General features: G+C 39.3%; 1 protein-coding gene across 3 annotated transcripts in view; it reads left to right on the forward strand.

Moving 5' to 3' along the window:
* LOC149312329 (mitogen-activated protein kinase 11-like) overlaps positions 1–21,212 on the forward strand; it is a 64,865-nt gene that overhangs the window by 38,708 nt on the left and 4,945 nt on the right. For 2 of the 3 annotated variants that reach the window (XM_089524413.1, XM_089524411.1), the window contains exons 3-10: positions 805–863; positions 2,588–2,699; positions 6,986–7,015; positions 7,235–7,282; positions 12,474–12,588; positions 12,835–12,906; positions 14,375–14,454; positions 17,977–18,055. In XM_089524413.1, coding sequence (XP_089380539.1) covers positions 805–863; positions 2,588–2,699; positions 6,986–7,015; positions 7,235–7,282; positions 12,474–12,588; positions 12,835–12,906; positions 14,375–14,454; positions 17,977–18,055 — 595 coding nt within the window. The remainder of the gene's footprint in view (positions 1–804; positions 864–2,587; positions 2,700–6,985; positions 7,016–7,234; positions 7,283–12,473; positions 12,589–12,834; positions 12,907–14,374; positions 14,455–17,976; positions 18,056–21,212) is intronic. The other variant, XM_089524412.1, reaches the window with a different exon arrangement.

Consider the following 21,212-nt stretch of genomic DNA (forward strand, 5'->3'; position numbering starts at 1 on the left):
TTGAAAATGTTTTTTTTAAATATAAATTCCAGCAAGCAAACCCTGATTTAGCCATTTTATCTAAGGGACACAATTTTACTGTGCCATTGCATTTGATGGAACTTGAGCATCCATGGATTTTGATATCCACAGGGAGCCCTGGAACCCAACCCTAGCAAATACCAAGTGTCCACTGTATGTAAGGAAAGCCAGCGTGGTGTAGTGCTTTGAGCATTCGAGAACTGGACTCCAGCTCTGGAGACCAGGGTTCGAATCTCCACTCAGCCATGGAAACCCACTGGGTGACTTTGGGCAAGTTGCATTCTCTTAGCCTCAGAGGAAAGCAAAGGCAAATTCACTCTGAACAAATCTTTCCAAGAAAACCCCATGATACATTCACCCTAGAGTCAGCATAAGTCGAACATGACCTGAAGGCACAGAACAAACAACAACAACAACAGTTATATTTAAAAATCTCAAGGCAGTGTACAATAAAACCATACTGGCTAATTTAAAAGAATGTTAGCAAAAAAAATGATTTTAAAAGGCTAAAAACCTATTAAACAATTTAAGTTGAAACAGTCTGAAATTATTTAAAAGTACACGTATGTAGGAATTTCTATAAAACCGTATAGGTCCCAAAGGCTTCAGTAAACATCTCTGTTTTTACTTGACTGGAATGACAGCAAGGCTGGCAACAACTGGGCCTCTGTGAGGAGAGTATTCATAACTGGGCAGCCACAGCCAAGAAGGCAGGTAGTTTACATGTTGCGTTGACTCATACATTTATCTAAGTAAAATGGTTTTGTTTCTTTTCCCTTTCAGGTTATAGGGTTACTAGATGTTTTTACACCTGCAACATCAATAGAAAATTTTAATGAAGTGTAAGTAAAGTTTGACATAAACATTAATACTTAGCAAACTACTAAGATAAACATTATGTGCACAATCTAACCAATGCTGACTATTGGAAAGGTTTGGAAAAGTTAGTTTTTCAGACTTCATCTACTTAATCCTGTGCTTAACTTTTTTTCCATTTGAATTCGAATTTCAAGTACTTATGCTTGGCTCCCACTATTCATAAGTAGAACAGATCATATTATTTCCTAGTATCCAAACACGTACACTGGGCCATAATAGGAATTACTGTTACAGTCGCTGCTTTGAACTTGCAGGGAATCTGTTCCGGACCTCCCGAAAGTTCAAAATCTCGCACATATTCAAGCCCATAGGATTGAATGAGGCTTGTGCATGTGGGATGCACGCTGTGGGGGTGTGCCCCATTAACATTAATACCAGTCGCCCTCGGCGGATTTCCAGGTTCGTGCATTTCAAGTCCGTGGACTTGGAGGGTTGACTATACACTTTCTCATGTGTTTAATGTTATGGTGGGAGATAGATGACTATCTTTTGTTTCTTTTATCCCTTTTTTCATTGCACCCTGTGGTACAAACTGGTTAAAAGGAGATTTAATTTTTTTAAGTTGCAAGAGATTTTTTAAAATGTTAAGATTTGTTAGGAATCGAAGTGAAGCAAATACAATTATTTTTGTATGTATATAAATAGACATACATACACCCAGGACTATATAATATTATTAGTCTTCAGATATGACTATTTTATTTCTTAACTGGATAATTTTACTAGAAGAATGAGCTACCCTCAGACTTGAAGTATTTCATGCATTCCACCAGAAATATTGGGTGTTGCAACACACTGCAGAATTAATGCAATTTGACACTGCTTTAATTGTCATAGGTTCATCCTGTGGAATCCTGGCTTTCTCCTTTAATGCACTGTAAGCTAAGACAGCTATTATATTCTGTAGGCTAGATCCAAAATTTTCATTCCTACAAGAAAATGTCTCTTCTTTGAATGGAAGGAGTTCTTTAGTCAGAGGAAGGGAAAGGTGGAATCCAGTGCTACAATTAGAGAAACGTTATGCTTCCTTAAGTCATGTCTAGCCATTTTGGGGTCATAATGGCCTTCTAATTTGCTGTTCCTCAATCCCTCAGCCATTTAAAACATTTGTGTGTCCCAGTGGTACCAATGAAGTTTATCGCACAGGGAACGGTTGGAGAACGGAACGGGAGGGGCCAGGAACAAGTGGGGGACGCATTTTATTGCATGCAGAAGTCCCTCACTCATTCTGTTCCATTCCCCATCTGTCCCAGAGGAGGAGATTTTTGAGAACTGTTCAAAACAGTTCTCAAAAATCTCCTCCTCTAGGACAGATGGGGAACAGAACGGAACAAGTGAGGGACTTCTGCATGCAGTAAAATGTGTCCCCCACCCGTTCCCTTCCTGGCCCCTCTTGGACTATTCTCCAACCGTGCCAGGAGCCTGTGCGATAAACTCCTATGTATGGAATTCAGAGTCATTCTAAGATCCAATGATACCAGTGTTTAGTATATATTCTGTACTGACTATTTACAAAGAAGATCACTGAATGATGCCAAAATAAAAACAGAAAAGTCCAGGTTGTAATCTTGTATACATTTATATGAACTTTCTGAAGTTGATGGGACTTACATCTGTGTAGACGTGAATAAAGTTGCAGTGGGAATGCTTTCTGTGAGTCATAAGTACACTTCTTTTGTATTTACAGGTATCTTGTCACAAATTTAATGGGTGCTGACCTCAATAATATTGTGAAGTGCCAAAAACTGACAGATGACCACATACAATTTCTTATATATCAGCTACTACGAGGGCTTAAGGTAAAACCTGATATTGCATGTTTCTAAAAGAGGAAGGTAAATACTGCATTAAAAAGGTGATATCAATGAAACTGGGATCACTGTCTCTCCTTTCATCACTCCTGACTGAAAGCTGTCACTCAGTTAAAGAAATTTCATGAATTACCTGGTCACTGAGGGAACACATGCAGTTATGATTCCCTTCTGCCTGTACTGAATTCCAGAGGAAGTTAGCCAGCTCCCAGTTCACTGTATACGTATTTATTTTGTAACTGTAAAGGTTGATCTTTATCTGTATTAAAGCTACATGAGCACCCAGCTGCCCTTTACTTGCATCCATTGTAGGGCAGACTTTAGAAAAGTCACCTTTTGAGCACATTGCTCCTGGAATTCCTTAGCCAGTGAGGCCATTGAGTGTGCTGGCTGAGAGATACTGGAAGCTATAACCTCTCAAAGGTAACTTTTATTAATAAAAGTTAACCTTTTCTTAGTTTAGAGGACCAGAATGAACAAGCCTATTGACAAGCCCCATGTTCCATGCAATAGAAAGATCCTTGTGTTGCCAGCCTAGCATCTGGTTGCCCCCATGAGCAATATTTAGCCTTCATGGGTAGCTCTATTGGTTATGGTTCCATGGGCAAACTGCTTTCCTTTATTCAGAAGTGGGGAAATGTGACTTCTCCTAGATCACACTTTTACCATCCTTGAAGGCTACTATCACGTCCCTAAATATTACACTAGAGGTTTTTTTTTTGGGGGGGGGGGGGTGCAGTTTTCACCCATTCTTCTTAAAACCATGACAGGACATAACCAAATGTACAAAAACACTCATCCACATGCCTAACACCCACAGAAGCCCCCATTCCCTGAAAATACTCAAGAGTTCAGCCATACGCCAACCAAAATGCTGACCAGAAGTGATATCTGATCATTTTTGGTCACCATTTTGTTTGGCATACAGTTGAAAACTGTGGTATGTTGTCTTGTGGGTGTTGCCTGCAGGGATCAGGGCAAATTTGTCCCCAGCCCCTGCATGGTTGTCTACCCCTGGTTTATAGGAAATATAGATCTGAACTGGAACTTTTAGGAAAGCACTTTTTAAGTTAACTGCAGATAGAGAGCTTGGTGACTGAATAATAAATGAAATACAGTACTCTAATTATCAAAGCATGAGCTATGAGTTGAAATAAATTGAAAATAATGCCTTCTGATGGATTTCACTTCTGACTTTGAATATAAACCAGCACCCAATGAGCTAGTGGTTCTATTGATTTAAGTGACATTCCTCTTATGAAAGAATTGCAGGATCAAATATTGCATGGTGTTTGCTTTAATTTTTGTCCCTGTAAAAGAAGTCAATAACTCTCCTTCCTATAGACTTTGTGTCAAGTTTAATGATCCAGTTTGGAAATACTTTGTATGTGAGGTTCTGTTGTTTCAACATTTTTTAATGATTAACTAAGCACACTAGTCCCTCCCAATTCGCAGGACATCCGTCCCCCCCCCCCCCGCATGCGAATCGAAAATATCGCAGATATTCAAACCCCATTGGTTATAATGGGAGTGCACTCTTGGGTGTGCTTCTGCATGCGCGCCCCCCCTGCTTGCCATCCGCAAACAACCAAAGCGACAGATTTCAAGTCTGCAAATGGAAAGGGACAAGTGTATTTGTAGAAATCATATGTGCTATCTGACTTGGAACCTTTTCCCTTGCATAGGATAGGTGAAGTCTAGTTTTGTTTCTTGGTGGTATGAGAGAAGCATTCCTCTTATGCTAAAGACTAGTCATTAATTGGGCTGAATCTGTGTCTTTTTGCTCATGGAATGATTTGCATCAGTGGAGCCAGGAAGTGAACAATTTCCTTTCCCTTCTGCAGCCCCCCTCCCCAATGAATCCTAAAAATCTGTTCCAGTGGGCTAGGAAATCTTCTGGGACAGATTTTCAGGTGGCACAGAGGGCTACAACAGCAGAGGAGAGGAAGAAAGTCCCTTGACACTAGTGGAAGTCTGCTAACACAATGCTGAGTTCAAGCCATTAAAGCATCACTCCCCAGTACAAGCCAGTTTTAAGCCTAGCCCATGGTAAGCCACGATTGAATTTAAATTCTCTATATTTGGGGCCCATTGGATTGTTTGGGGGAAAATGCTTTTAATTTTGCATGAAAATCCCCTGCATGCAGTGTGTGTGAGAGCAAGTGGAATTTAGGGAATTTCTATCTGTGTTGCTCTGTTATCCTTGGAGCGAAGCAGAGGACCCCATAGGAGCAGCCTCTGGCTGCAATCGCCTTGGTACCATGGTGAGCACATGGCCTGATCCCAAAGCGGGCCACTGCTTCAGTCCCAAGCTACAACAGCCAGGAGACAAAATTGACTCCTTTTTAGGCCATCTTTTAATCTTGAAGCACAGCCTTGTCATGGCTTCCAGACGCTTTGGGGCTGTGCATCATGTAAACACCATGCCCCCAGAGTGGCCAGAAGCCCCTTTATTTGGCCTGTGCATTTCAGGCTCTTGCTTTCCAGGAAAAGATGGATGCTTAGAATCCTAGAATCATACAGTTGAAAGAGACCACAAGGACCATCCAGTCCAACCACCTGCCATGCAGGAACACACATTCAGTGGATAGAAAATAATTTATCTCTCGTCTGGAATGTAGGATCCTTTATGCATGTAGGGGCATAAGGAAGGGTGTTCCAATCAATGAAAGCCTGTGAAATAGATATGATTTCATTTCTCCCCATCAACATAGCTTATCTACTCCCCAAAATGTATGGCTTTCTCGTTCCATTTTCAGCTGAATTTCCAACAGACTACACTCCTATATAGGTGTTTGCCTGCACACAAGCATGAGCATCCTGTGAGATGGGGTGGGCATAGTATGTTGTTGTTTTTGGCACCTAGGAGTCAAACAATTTGGCCCCTAGGAGTCAAATACCCTCTTAAGGAGCATGGGGGCATTTTTGCTGTGCTTTTTTGGCATTTCTTCAGGTCCTTTTAGGTCCAGGAGAGGCCAGTTGTGAAACAGAAAGTGAAAAGGATGTGGCTTTTGCTAACATTTTTTGTGAGCTTTTCAGACTATGTGGCCATGTTCTGGAAGATGTATTCCTGATAGTTTTTTGTGGTTTTTTGGGCTATGTGGCCATGTTCTAGAAGAGATTCATCCTGACATTTCACCAGCATCGGATCGAGGCGGGAGAACAACACAAGTATAAAATTAAAATTAGTTAAAATATATTCACATGATAAAAAACTTAAAACACATCAAAAAACTATATATATATATGAAATATTGATATCTGATTCCCCATACATGTTCCGAGTGGAGTGTCATCTTAAAGCTGTTATAGCAGGTCTGGGGGATAGGCTCGCCGGAAGAGATCCATCTTTACTGCCTTCTTGAAGGCATCTAAGGTGGTAATAAGACGGATCTCCTCCGGCAAGCCATTCCACAATTTGGGAGCCATCCTAGTGAATGCCCTGTGGGATTCCATCCTGAGGCTTTGCCATTCACCAACAGACCAACACACAGATTAATATGCAAATCACTTCCTCCCAACCAAGGGTCACACAGTATATACCCACACACCTCCATGCCACCATTCTCTGAACAGGCCAGCCACAGATGCAGGCAAAATGTCAGGAATAAATTCTTCCAGAACATGGCCACATAGCCTGAAAAACCCACAAAAAACTATGGAGACTGGCCATGAAAGCCTTCAACTTCACATTGATCTCTGCTAACTTCCTAAAAGACCACTCCTGAGCCTACAGTGGAATGGGTGGGGGGTGGACTTATGCGGGGTATGCAGTGTGGGGGTGTTGGCCACTCCTGCTGTAAGACATGATTCCCAGCATGTTTTCCCCCATGCCCAATAAATTGGTGTTATAGCACATTCAGAGGTGGAAAAGGCTGTGTAATGTTGGGCTAAATGCAATTCTAGAACTCCTTATAACAGGAAATCCTCACTATTTAATTATCTAAATGGCTGCAGGGTGGTGGGGAAGATACTTTGGTGTGTGGCTTACATGCTTATTTGTGTGGTTTAGCAATATTTTGTACCTGAAGATACTTATGCTATAAAAAAATTTTCAGGTACAAGTTTCAGACATGGCTATTCTGTGGCTGTTTTTGTTTTCTTTTTCTTACCTACATTACCATGTGTTTGCTATAAAGGTAGAAATGTAGGCAAATCTATATCTCTGTGCTGTAGAAAACCCTAGTCAGAGTGGATGAAAGCTAATAGCTATCTTATATCCACTTGCATTTGACTGAGTGTCAGACCTTTTCTATTTTCTTTTTGTTTTGCAGTATATTCATTCAGCTGGAATCATTCACCGGGTAAGTTGCATCAATGATATAATGCCTTTTGACCATTATTGGTTGTGCTTTCTGTACTGAAACAGTTACAGCACAATCTGGTACCTTTAGAAGCAAGTTCCATTGAATTCAGTAGGGCATCCTCCCAAATAAGTGGGGATAGGATTGCAGCCTTAAAAACTAGTTTGATCTTATTAATTTTAGCCCTGTTTTAACACTCTTCACTGTATTCTGATGCAGGATCTGAAGCCCAGTAACCTAGCTGTAAATGAAGACTGTGAATTAAGGGTAGGATTCATGCTATTTTGATTATTTCAGTGGAATTGGGACCAAGTACATTTTAACACAAATACAAACCAGAGTAATGCCTATTTTTATGCTAGTGTTGGTTTTTAGAGTTTACTTTTCTAATATTGAGAAAGCAAGTAAAATAATGTGAGAATCTTCACAAATTATTGCTGCAGTAGATTAGTGGCATGTGAATAACATGGAGCAAGTGGCTTAGTTGTAGAGCACTTGATTTGTGTGCAGAAGGTTCCAAGTTCAGTTCCTGGCAAATCCAGATAAAACCCTGGAGTACTGCTTCCAGTCCGTGTTCACAATACTGGAGTGGATAGACTAATGCTCTGACTCATTGTAAGGCATCTTCCTATGTTCCTATACAAAATGCTTGATTTTTAACTCTCTGAATACAAACTGGGCTACTGTGAAAGGTCCCCCCGCCCCCCCAATTCATAACAGATATCCTACTGGTTTCTACAGTACCTGTGGTATTTGCATGAATATTCAGACCCTGGAAAGAAAGAGCTAAAAGAGCATGATATAGCAAATAACAAACAGCTGCTACAAGTATCATTCAATATTAGCATTTGGCAAAGAGGAATGCATAGTAAAATTATTGTGGGAATACATACCAAGAGAGTGGAAGTGTCTGAGGGGTCTTAGTTGACAGCTGATAGAACCCCATGGTTTGTGTTGATTTTATTATTTGTGGTCATATTTCTTATTGTTCAGCAAGTACCACTCTTGTGTTTATTACTCACATTTTCTTCTGTAAGTTAGAAAAGAGATGGCTTCTGTTCAGTGATCTTACTTATGTATAATTCTACACACACACACACACACACACACACACACACACACACTGTTCCAAATATGTAACAAACAGTTTGAGAACAGAGAGAAATATAAAATTGTACTTATAGGCCCCAATCCATATATCACGGCAGTGTTGAATGCACATTCATCCCTACATATACCATTCCACTCAAGCAGAGGGGATAGCTGTTACAGCTACCAAGATTGAATTGCAAAGATTGGGTGAGGGATGTCCCTGTGCTAAAGAGTTGCCATACTGCTGGGTGGACCGCACCCAATCAGAATCTGTAATTCTCAGTTTACAACAGGGGTGGGCAGATGTGAAGGACCCAGTTTTCTTCTCCTGGGATCCCCTAAGGCCCACACAGAGAGCCAAACTGTTCCCCTCAAAAAACCACAAAAGCAAAAACAAAACCAGGAGTGGCTAATAGACTACTGCAATGTCATCACTATGCTTGGTAATATCCAGTACAGGGGGACGGGGCTGCTCACCCCTCATGGCTTCATTGCCTTCCCAGATCCCCTGGGTAGAGAGCAAGGCCAGCTACAAACCTCCCCCCAAGTGTCCTTCCCCTATGCCCTCTCATCACTGCCTCAGCTCCCTCCCCAGGGCGAGGGCCAGGGCTGCTGCAAAGCCACAAGGGATGTGCTTACCCCTCCACTGCAGTGGGAGGAGGACCCCCACCAGGGTGTGACCCCTCCTGTGGGGTGTCACCTGGTGCAGTCTGCAACCCCACACCTGCAGTGGTGCCATGGGTCCACTGCTTTTAAACTGTGCAGGGAGCACTGCAATCTTCTCAAAAGGCAATTTGCTGCTCCTGAACCAGAAAAGAGACCACCTGAAAAACCTGGAGGGGCTTAAGGGCTACCAAAAAAAATTCTTGAAGGTTCACATGGGAGTCCAAGGTAATACTTTGCTCACTGTGCTGTATAGAAAACTCTCACCTATCAAGTTGCTTTCTCCTTCCCACAAAAAGTGACCATCTTTTTTTCCCAAAAGGTGTTTTGAACAATTAATCTGACAGTTTCTTGAAGGGCAGGATCTAAATGTATCTTTATTTATTTATTTATTTATTTATTTATTTATTTATTTATTGAATGTATATCCTACCTTTCTCCCAAAGTCAAGGTGACTTACAAGAATTGAAAAGGTACATCTAAAAAGCTACAGCGAAAATATTGAAGTAAGGATAACAACAAAAGTATGCCCTGATTATTTGGACTTGGACATGACTGGTGAAGTTTTCGTCCATGTTCAATCAATGCACTCCATGTATTTTAAAGGAGCTACCCAAAGTGCTGAACTCCCACCCTGAAACAGTTCAGCATAAACCTGGAATGGATCACTGTCATGGAAGTCAGAAGCTGCCATTGTCTTAGGGAATACAGTGGGATACAGTCAGCCCTCCATATCCACTGATTCTTTATCCATGGATTCAGCCATACACAGTTTGAAAATATTCAAAATATATATATAAATTCTAGAAAGCAAACCTTGTTTTTGTAATTTTATATAAGAGACACAATTTTCCTACATCACTTTATATAATGAGTCTTGAGTATCCATGGATTTTGGTATTCATGGTCAGGTGATACCTAGATGTAGAACAACACAAATCTGTCAGGAATATGGAATTAATGTTGCTGCCAATATTTAGGAGTTTATCACATGGAATGGGAGGCTGTCAATTTCGAAAGAGAAGTTAGCGAAGTCAGTTCAAAAATTCGCGCAATTATGTAATTACTTATCACACCTTAAATTCACTGTAATGGCCTCCCCGAATGCAACCCAGATTCTGTGTGAAGTAAGCCATCACATTGGTGGGTTCTTAATTGCAAATTGGCACCCTTGCGCATGCTCAGTGAGACTCCAGATGACTGGAGCATAGCATATTTAGGCGAGTGAGAGAGAGGAACCAAGGAACCCCACAATTTACAAAAGAGGTTGGGGGGAAGAATGGTTGAAAGAACATGCACTATTCACGTTAAAACAAGCATCTATTCACTCTTGTCATGTTAAAAGGTGAATATAATGGTTATCCAATAGCTCCCGGTCCATGCCTCTTAATTAGCAGGCAGCAGCCCCCCCTCAGCAATGCTGAAGGACAAGCGGAAGCAAAATTGAAGCGGAATTGCAACGTGGCTTAATGGGAAACCCCCCCTTCCAAATTTGGGGGGGGGGGGGAACAAAGGAGACATGCACATCACACCAAACAACAGCACACTGAGTGCGAAGTTGCCTAAGAACAGAGTTTGTGACTTTGCTAGTTCACTGAATTTACTTAACTGTGGATTGACACATGATTGCATTCAGAGTGCCAGTGATCATGTGTGGTAACCTTTTGTGCAATAACGTGAATATGCATGATTGTGTTCAGGATGACATTGGATTATACTTCTAATTTCAGTCATGTGATATCCTCCTTAGAGTCAAATATTTAGCATCACGGTGACATCCTAAAGCTGTGGTTCTCATCTTTCTGACTGTGAACACATAATGAGTTTGTGAATTTGTTACAGCTAGACATTTAGGGACAAATGTTTAATGTTTAGGCACTATTCTAAAAATGTCACATTCTAATTCACTTTGTATTTAACAGGGATAGGGGCCAGATTGTACAATAAGATATAATTTCTGAATTCTTTCTTTAATATTAATGAAAATTTTAAATGAAGCAGAATAACAACCTGATTTTAACTTGACAAGTTAAACATTATAGAGGGGAGTTGTTACGGACCAGCTTTCCAGTCAGTATCCTCAGAGTTTGCCATAAGATTCTCTGAGCAAAGAAAACAAAATATATAAGACTTCCAGTGAGTGTATCATTGTATGAGACAGTTATCTTGGAAGATAGAATTTGTGAAATATCTTGGAAGATACCCTAGAGAAACAAAAAGTTTGTCAAATATTGGATTGCTGTATTATTTCTCGTTAGGAACATAACGATCTATTTTCTTTTTATCTTCTTTGTATATTTTTCCATTGTTCTTCAATGTCATATTGCTCACCACTGAGAGAAAAAAATTAAGAAGGTAGGAGGCATTGTAGCTCATGGTAATCTTTGCATACAGAAGGTTTGAAAATTAAATTCTGACATCTTTAGTTGAAAAAGATCAGGTAGCAGGATCTCATTAAGGATCTCTGCCTGGGTCTGCTTGAACAAATGGTTTGGCTTCAAGCATTACAAGCATTTTCCTATATCAGGGACATAATTTTATATGGTCTGAAAACCTTTGTTTTAGGTCAGTGCTCTCCTGTTCAATTAGCTTGTGTTCCAACTCTGAACCAATTCCTGAAGTGGGAATTTATGGATGTATTAACTTCCTCCTGTATCCTCCAAATATATATTTTTCACCAACATCCTCCTTTACCACTATCCCTGATATCCTGTGCTCGTTACCATATGACATCAGGAATTCTCGTTTCTGGTCTCTAACAATTTATATTGGCTTTTAGTGGTGAGTACATCAGGCATCAGAGAACTATTTTTGGCTCCTCCAGACCGTGAGTGGGCTGCACTGCTACACAGATGTTGTCTGAACTTAACATATTTGTTAACTTTATGTTTTCTTGCTCTTTCCAAGAGTGTGTGGGAGGGCAGCATTTAAGACCAAAGCAGGACCAGTATTTTTAGGACACACAAAAAAATGGGAGGTTGAAATGTCAGGGTCTGGGGATGTCAAGGCCACACAGCTCCCCCACAACATTGGTATCAGAGGCCCATATTGGAAATTGACAAAGCCAGATATTCCATATCGCTTCTTGTCTGTTGTCTAGCAGCATCACACATGAATTTCTCTAAGCCACCCACCTATTTTCTGAGATATGCTCGAAGCCACTGCAAGGCTTAAAAGAGAATCTGTTGAGAATATGCCCAAAGCCATTGCACTGCTTAAAAGAGAATCTGTTGAGGTAATAATAATAATAATTATTATTATTATTATTATTATTATTTATTTATTTATTTATATACCGCCCTATGGCAAACCAATCCGGGCGGTTGACAACAGTAAAAATATAACAATTAAAAACACTTTATCCCTCCCCCCCTTAAGACAATATTAAACAGTATAACATATTAAAAACACAATATCATGCATAAAAACAGCAATTAAAACTAAAAACCCTGATATCCCTCTGTTGATCCTCGACCATCACTAAGATGGGGCCACGGGAGGAATGAGGGAATCAGGGAACCTGGGCTGGGATGGTTAGTCTGGAAAGGCCTGATAGATACCATATAATTCTCTTGTGGTCAGATATTTCAGTCAAATGTTTATAATGCTAATCTTTGTCTTAGCTTAGTCACAGTGGCCAAAATAAAGGTATGAATGTTTGTATAATTAAAATAATGGAATTTTTTTATTAATTATTCTGTAGATATTAGACTTTGGCTTGGCTCGACAGACAGACGATGAAATGACAGGTTACGTAGCAACACGATGGTACAGAGCACCAGAAATCATGTTAAATTGGATGCATTATAATCAGACAGGTAATACTGACAATATTGCCTTTTCCCCCCAGAGTTTTGAACATTTTTTAAGCTATAACTCCATGAATGCCCTAGTGGCTATGGTGGCTAGGATTATGGGAGTTGAAGTCCAAAAGTCACTTCTTCAAACTCTGCTTGTTACTTGCATGGCACTATGAAAAATTATCCCTTAGAGCCTTGAATGAGAAAACATTTGTCATGTAGCACTCTCCAGACTTCTGGCATGTTTGTTTTGTGTTTTGGCAGTTGACATTTGGTCGGTTGGATGCATCATGGCAGAGCTGCTGAAAGGAAAGGCCCTGTTCCCTGGAAACGACTGTATCCTTTCTGCCCCTACAGTGAAATGCACTCTGGGCCTTACTGTACTCCCATTGCTGAAATTGCTATTAAGGCAGTGTTTAGTCATTTAACAAAAATTGGTACAACAAACATTTGCTAATAGTTAAAGTGACTGTTTTTCACAGCTGGACATAATAAAACTCAAATAAGCAGCCATAACACTGTGTCCTTAAGCCCTGCAGGGTGCTTAAAATCTTTTGTATGCTTCATTTAAATAATGACCCAGATACAGGCACAGCTTGAAATAGATGGTGGTAGTTGCTGGGCAGATATTGGAGAAAAGAGTTGCTGAGAAATTTAGAACCCACCTGTAGGAGCCTCTTCTGCTTCAGTAGAACCCAGCACTGTGAGAAGGTAACCTCCTTTTCCTGATTTGAACTATATTGAAAACAATCTGCTTGGGGATTTGAGCATCTCTACCAAGGCATACAGTGGATTGATAGACTCTAGGTGATAATGTCAATCTCAGCTGAAAAACTGTAATGTTTACATTCCATACCCCATCTCACAAATAAACTAAGCATGTGAAGAGACAGATTACCAGTGTGAAGACATGGGAAAATCCCTCTGCCATTGTACCTGTTACTAGGGCTTAGGAAAGATAAGTAATTGTGGTATTGAAGAGCATGTGTGTAAGGGGGCATCCCCATTCAGATGGGAAGAATGAAAGATCTGTACATATCCCCAAAGACAAGGTGCTTCCATTCCATAGTCAGCTCTAGGTGTCTTGTATGCTCAGTATCAATTCTCTTTCACAGAACAAAAAGCTCTATAATTCTTTTACCTGAAGAGAGACCAGCTTGATAATCCATTTCAGCTCTTTTGGATACACTTTACATTTTCTATAGTACTATAACTGATTTCATACTCTCTCATAATGATACAGAATCTGAGGTTTCCACTCAACCTTTTCTCATAGCTAATGTCTTAAAGCATGGCTAGGCTTCTTGTGGTTCTCCAAATATTTTTGGACTACAACTCCCATTGACCCTAGACAGCATAGCCAGTGGTGTGGAAGTTGCAGTCCAGCAGCATCTGGAGTTGTCTATTCCTATTATAGAGCCTCCTTGATTTGATTGGTCTAGTTAACCATGTAGTCCATGTATGATTTTTTTCCCATGCCTGATCACAGAATGCTTTTGCAAAGAGATGTCACAGGACAGGAGAAGACTCTGCCTCCTAACATAAAAACCCTTTTCTCACTAAAGTTCATGTCTGTATGTGCACATCTATCATTCTTTGTTCATTTCATGGCAAAGCAAAGAAAGCAGAGGTAACCAATTTATTTAAGCTAGGTCTGCTGAACTCCATTTCCTATCAGCCCCACCTGGCTGGCCAGTGGTGAGGAATGGTAGGAGTAATAGTTATTGAGTGTTGGCTCTGATTTAAGCAGATGGCTCATATGCTGGTTTCCTTCCTTTCCTGTAGTTTTCTTAAACCTTTTCAGATATTGATCAGCTAAAACGAATAATGGAAGTGGTTGGTACACCCAGTTCTGAACTTCTAAAGAAAATCTCATCAGAACACGTAAGTGTGATGTTCCACCACCATAGTCATTAATTCACCATTAAAATCTATTAGCTTGCTCATATTAAATTACTGAGTTATACAGAACAAAATGTTTTCAGCTGAGAAAGTTTTGTCAAGTCATAGGGTGGTAGCTGAATGGGAGTGATAATTTGTAGAACGTAGGGAGATGAGAACCCTTTTTCAGCAAAAGCCTTTTGTGGCTAGAATGCCCCATCAAAGAAATTTGATTCCTGCCAGTGGCTAGATGGAGATGGAATAAGTTGGAATCAAAGGCACATAACAATAGTAAAATAGTGTTGTGTGAAAAGATATAGACTTCTTTCTGGATTTATTGTTGAATCTATTATTAGCTAGTCCATTGTTGATGATGACTCTTTAAATGAAAATAGACCTCCCATGCAAAGCCTTTGACAAAGAAATACAATTGTAAAAGATCATCAGTTGGTCCTTGGGAATGCACTGCAGCAATGTACACTGAAATTGGATAACATAACAGGTTAGATCCAGAGTGTAAATTAGCAGGGTGAGCATATAATAAAAGCCTTATCTTGAATTACCCTGAATCTGGATCCTGTAGATACTGTTTTATCACTAGCTCTGTTTTATGAATTGGCCATGTAAAATATAGGCATAGTGACAACTGTTAAGTATATACATATTTACCATTAATAGGATATGTATGTATATCCTATTCTGATATGGGATTCCTAAAGGACCTGAATTTTCTCTCCTTCAACAAGGATCGTGCGGATGATATATTCAGGTGATCCTGCTTCAGTTCTAATAGCTACATTATTCTTGCCTACTTAATGTACACAATTATTAGAAATGTGATCCTTAAAATATTCACCAGATTTAGTACATGAAAGCTGTTTAAGTTAAACATGGCTTTATATTAAGTTAAATGTGTGCCCACAGCCTTTTTGGAATAAGAGTCTGTTTGCAAATTACACATTTAAATGCCATTAAACATATTTTGTGAGATTAAAGGGGTAACTGAAGGATTAATGGTAGTAAGATTAAAGGGGTAATTGAGGGATTCATTCTCTTCCCATTTGGGGGAACAAATAATGATTACATGCAGTATAAAGTATGACTGTTATGACTGTTGAAATGATGGCAGCTTTGTTATAAAAAGCATTAAAAATTGGTATGGAGAGAAATTACAGTATGCAGGCAGAGGCAAATAATACTGTTAAGATGAATTACTGCTGATATAGGATACACACATTTTGATTCAAAAGTGCCTTGTGCTATATACACTAATGCAACCCAAAACTACACATCTGTTAGATGATGGCAAAGTGCAGCCTTCAGGCTATATACTATATGTCCAAATATAATTTCTCCCCCAGAACACCTACCAGAGCCTCAGACTATCCTAAATTATTTTTTCCAGATGAAAAATTGCCTGAAATTGCCCAAACCTCCTACAAAAATACAAAAACGTGGGGGTTTTCTTCTTTCCCATAGAGAGAACCTGATAAACCATTCCACTGGGTTTCTGAGATCACAGAATTTAACAGATTCAGAGAGCACTGTATGGTCCTGTCATGTAAGAACAATGTGACTACTGTCTGAGTAGAAGACCTCAAATACTTCCTATCTGAGAGTAGGGAATGTTCTGTCTCCTGAAACATATTTTCTTCATTTCTGCAGTTATTCAAAAGAAGGCAAAAAATTGCTGCAATTTACTCTAAGGGTATATGGACCTAGGGAAGTAAGTCATTCTAAAAATCTCACTGTATGCAGAGTGAGAAAATGTACTTCCCTCTCAAAATCCCAGCTGCACTCTTTTTATCAGCATGCATGCTTCTTTTTACATGGTTGCTTTTTTCTATGCTAATAATATTGGGGAGATGAGTGTACATTTACAGGCTTAAGGCTGGCTGAATTTGTTACCCTTGCATGGGTGGATCACTACCTGGAATGGGGAGAAAAGATACTACCAAGAAATCTTGACAGATGACACCTCTAGTTCTTTGAATTTAAATAATTAATACCCTGCCTTTCTCCCAGCACATGGCTCAGAATGGTTTACAAGTTAAAGCAAAATATGGCTAAAAAACTATTAAAGCAAATGTAAAAAAAAAGAAAGAAAAAAGAAGAAGTGACATTTCAGTTTAAAAACACAGGTTAAAAACAGTTTTAAAAATGCATTTAAAACATAATCAAGAGATACAGGCACAACAAACTCTATAAAAACCTCTGTCTGCTGCAAGAAGTTTGGAAGATATGGAGAAAGATGTTCTTTGGGTACAGTGATCCCAGCTTGAACAAAATCATTCTGCCCACACACACACCCAAAATATCCAGTAACATCCAGTTTTCCATGGGCACATGCTCACAGAACTGAACTTTCCCTCTCATCACCCTAGATCTACTCCAGTGAGTCCCCCTGCACTCCAGAGTAGATGTACATCTGCTATGAGAAAGGAGAATCCACTCTGATATCATATAATTCCTATGTTCCCACTAGTGGATTCTTCTGCTTGGTGTCAACTTTCCCTTCTTGATGTTATTTACCTTCAAAAGAGAGAAGAGATACTTCCGGAACTGCTTAGAGGATGCAACATAATACAATATGGCTTGTGTCTTGAATTCCGTTTGCTGTGTCTTGTGCTGAAACTAATGTCCTCTTCTTAACTCAGGTAGAAAGCTATTTCAAAACATTTAATGGTGTACCAGAATCAGAATAATTTAAGTGTTCTGATTTCTACATAATAGAAACTCTCTGGAGATTACTAGAACAAAAAGAAAGGACAGTAAACAAAATATAGTGGAACTTATGTTGAATCTTAATCAGACATCACATTGAGAGACAAGCTGAATGTCCAGATATGCTGGTAGTTTCTCTTCATGAAAAGCAGCCTCAGGAAGCTGCACTTTTGAGTATTAATCCAACATGTGCCAAGGACGGGGAGTGATAAGATGCACCATTTTGGGAATGAAGCATATTTGATATCTATGAATGAATTTTTGCCATAAAGGTAATCATGTGGATAGAAACACATGGTATAGAAAATCATTGCTACAATTAGTAAAAATTTAGCCTGGGGTTCTATTTCGATATGGAAAAGAATGACACTCCTGCCTTTTTATTGGTATGATGTTGTGTTTTGACATTTGTAGGGATGGTCTTTGTTGAGTGATGATGGCTGTACATGAGTCATAGGGATGTTGCTGGGAATAAGAGAAACAACATCACTTTGGAGTTCAGAGTCCTTTCAGTTCATCTCTCCAGATAAATCAGCCATTTATTTTGATAAAAAGAGTTATATTAGGAGCATTATAGGGTCCAATTCAAATCTATATTTAGCATCAGTGAACTAAATAAATAGCAATGACAAGTGCCATACTTCTATCATCATAGTGTAATTCTCAGAACTTGTACATCCACAGGAATGCAGTTCTGTTCCTGGCTATGTACCCTAACAGTGTGTTACTTTTCCAGAACAGAATATTTGTTTTTGATCACAAACTGGCATGCTTGTTATTTCTTTTTTTCCTTTAATTTAGGCCAGAAAGTACATAGAATCTCTACCATATATGCCACAACAGGATCTGAAAGCAGTATTTCGTGGAGCTAACCCCCTAGGTAAGAATTTGTGAGATTTTAGTATTTAGTATGGTTTCTTGGAGCCAGCATGGTATAGTGTTTTAAGCCTTGGACCACAACTCTGGAGACCAGGGTTTGAATCGCCACTCAGCCATTAAACTTTGGGCAAGTCAGACACTCTCAGCCTTAGAGGAAGGCAGAGGTAACCTCTCTGAACAATTTTTGCCAAGAAAACCCCTGTGATAGGGTCATCTTAGGGTGGTATTTATTAATAATTAATAATATATGGCCATGTTAATATATTGCACATTACATTTGTGATAAAATGGGCTATCTAGATCCAGGTTTAAACTGAGATCACCATCTTGAATGACCTCTTTCAAAAGAGAAAGTCATAGAATCAAACGTCATTGATTTTATTTGACCTCCTAGCATCTTTGGATATCATTAGCCGTGGCATCTTGCCGGATTTGCTCTGTGGCCAGATGGTGTCTCTGGTTATACCCATAAGATTGGCTTCAGAACATAATCTTCTGGGTATTGACCCCATGATACTGGTGTTCCAGAAGTTTCCATGTCATCTTCTATGTTCTTTAACCGCTGTGTCCTGGTTGGGCAAACTGCAGCCCAGATTTCCTTGGAGTGCAAGTCCCAATAGCCCTAGCCAATGGTGATAAATAACGAGTTGCAGTCCAACAACATGTGGAAGGGTACAAGTAGCCCACCTCAATCTGTATGACACAACTGAGTAAGGTAATTCAGAGATTTAGAATGAGATGTCATCAATATACTGATGATACCAATTCTGTCTCCCTGTGCCATCTGAATCATGTTTGGCTATGTGAATATTGGACCACTGTATGGATTCTTATTGAACAGATTTACATTTACCCCAGCCAATCAGGACAGGGTTGGTAACTGTTAGCCAGTTTTTCTTTTTCTTCAGTTGTCCTTAAACGCTGGAAAGACATGCCTGAAGAGATTTCACTGTCCAAATTTAAAAGAGAATCCTGTCTCCTCCAGGAGACTTATCCAGAGATTTTTAAATTGCGAATTTTAAATTGTGAATTTTAAATGATGAATTTTAAATGTGGATTGTTTTGATATGTGTACATTTTATTTTGCCTTGTAAATTGATACAAGAAGGGCTTTTAACTAATTTCTATTGAACTGATATTGTTTGTCTGTTAAGTGTTGTTTTTCCCTGCCTTGATCCATGGGGAGAGGTGGATAAGAAGTTGTTGTTGTTGTCAATAAACAAGCTGGATTCTGATAAGATGGATACATTATGAGTAAATGCTTCATGGATTCATGAAATTGGTGATCAATCTGTAGATAGGACTGTATTCCTATGAAACAGCAGGTGCACAGCTTGGGAGTGTTCTTTTATTAAATGTTCCACCACATATCCTGGTTGCCTTAGGGACTGATATCACTTTCTACCAATTTTCTGTCTTCTCTCATTATAGCTTTTCCTAGATAGGAATAAACTCGCCATGGTTGCATTTTGTGAGGGGTTGCTTTCTGAAAATAGTTTAGAAGCTTCAGATCATGTAGAATTTGATAGATAGAATTCTGAACAATTCAATTTGATGGAGTCATCTGAACATCAATTCCTGAGGAATTATTTTGGCTCCCTGTTAATTGTTGTTCTTTTTGCATGCCTTCATTTCTGATTTATGGTGATGCTAAGTCAAACCTATCACAGGGTTTTCTTGGGAAGATTTCTTCAGAGGGTTTTTTGCATTGCCTTCCTCTGGGGCTGAGAGTGTGTGACCTTCCCAAGGTCATGCAGAGTGTGTTCATGTCCAAGCAGGGATTTGGACCCTGGTCTCCAGAGTCCTAGTCCAATATCTAAACCACTACACCATGCCGGCTCATTACCAATGACAATTCAAGATTCAGGTTATTACTATTAATGCTATAAAGTTGATTTATGCTCCCAAATACCTGAAAGAACGCACTTCCTGTATCATCTGAATACCATAGATATATATTGTCCATTTATCCACTAACAAAGCAGAGGCCCTTGTCAGTAGTGCCGCTCCCACTTAATAATGCCCTCTCTAGGGAGATATGATTAGTACAAGCTTTGCTCGCAACATCCTTTTGGACTGGGCATTTTAAAAGGCTTTTACTGATTGATTTTGTTTGCTGTTTCAGTGGTAGCCCTTATTTTATAATATTATTGATGTTCTTCTTTTATAACATTATAGAACCTCTTGTGGATGAAGGCGTTTAAAATAAATAATATAGCATCAGTTATATAAGTTATTACTAATTAAGATCCTACCTTACCTGTCTAGCATAGTGTGAAGCTTTTTGAGGTGGAATTCTACTATGTCTCCCAATTCACTATCCTCATAATTTTGCTGTGATATCACCCCTGAATGGCTATTCCAAAAAGCTGGTGAAAAGACAGGAGGATCTGGTTATGCTCCATAGCCAGATACAGACTGATAACATTGTCCTCAGAGATCTGCTGGTGTCTTAGTGTATGATGCCATTGGTTTCCATTTGGTGCTATAGAGCATAGCCAAGTGCTTCTCCAGGCCCTTGTACTCTCCATCAGCCATGTAATGGATGTTCAAGAGACTATTGTAGCAAAACCATGAAGGAGGGTAGTGGTCATTGTAAGGTGTGGAAGAGAATACTAACCTCTGCAATGATTAAAAGGTGGCGGGGGATTATTATTATTATTGTTGTTGTTATTATTATTATTATGCTTTATTTATGTAGCGCTGTAGATTTGCACAGTGCTGTACATACAAACAAAAAAATAGATAAGAGTAAACCTGCCCATGGCATACAATCTAAGAAATAATAGCATAATATGTATAAATAATACATAACAATACAGGAACGTGTTCAATAAAACAGGCAACAAATTAAAAACGTCAAATAGCAATTAATAGTCACGTCTTGTTAGCAACATACACAAGCACTTGCATATGTCACTAATAAGATACCAATTGTATATAATCGACTATAAGCTGAGAAATTTATGCCCCAAAATGACCCTAAAATCCTAGATCAACTTATATACAGGTCAATACAGTAATACTGCTTAGAAAGAACATGAAAGAAGCACCATCCTATATGCCTTAGCAGTGATTTTTGAAAGAGCTGCCAGGCAGGAGTTGTGTGTATGTGTGAAAGAGGTTATTCCCGTCTGAAGCCAATGTTAGAACCTTCT

The sequence above is a fragment of the Sceloporus occidentalis genome, unplaced genomic scaffold, assembly GCF_023333645.1.
Source record: "Sceloporus occidentalis isolate IW3139 unplaced genomic scaffold, rSceOcc1.0.p SCAF_5, whole genome shotgun sequence".
NCBI lineage: Eukaryota > Metazoa > Chordata > Lepidosauria > Squamata > Phrynosomatidae > Sceloporus > Sceloporus occidentalis.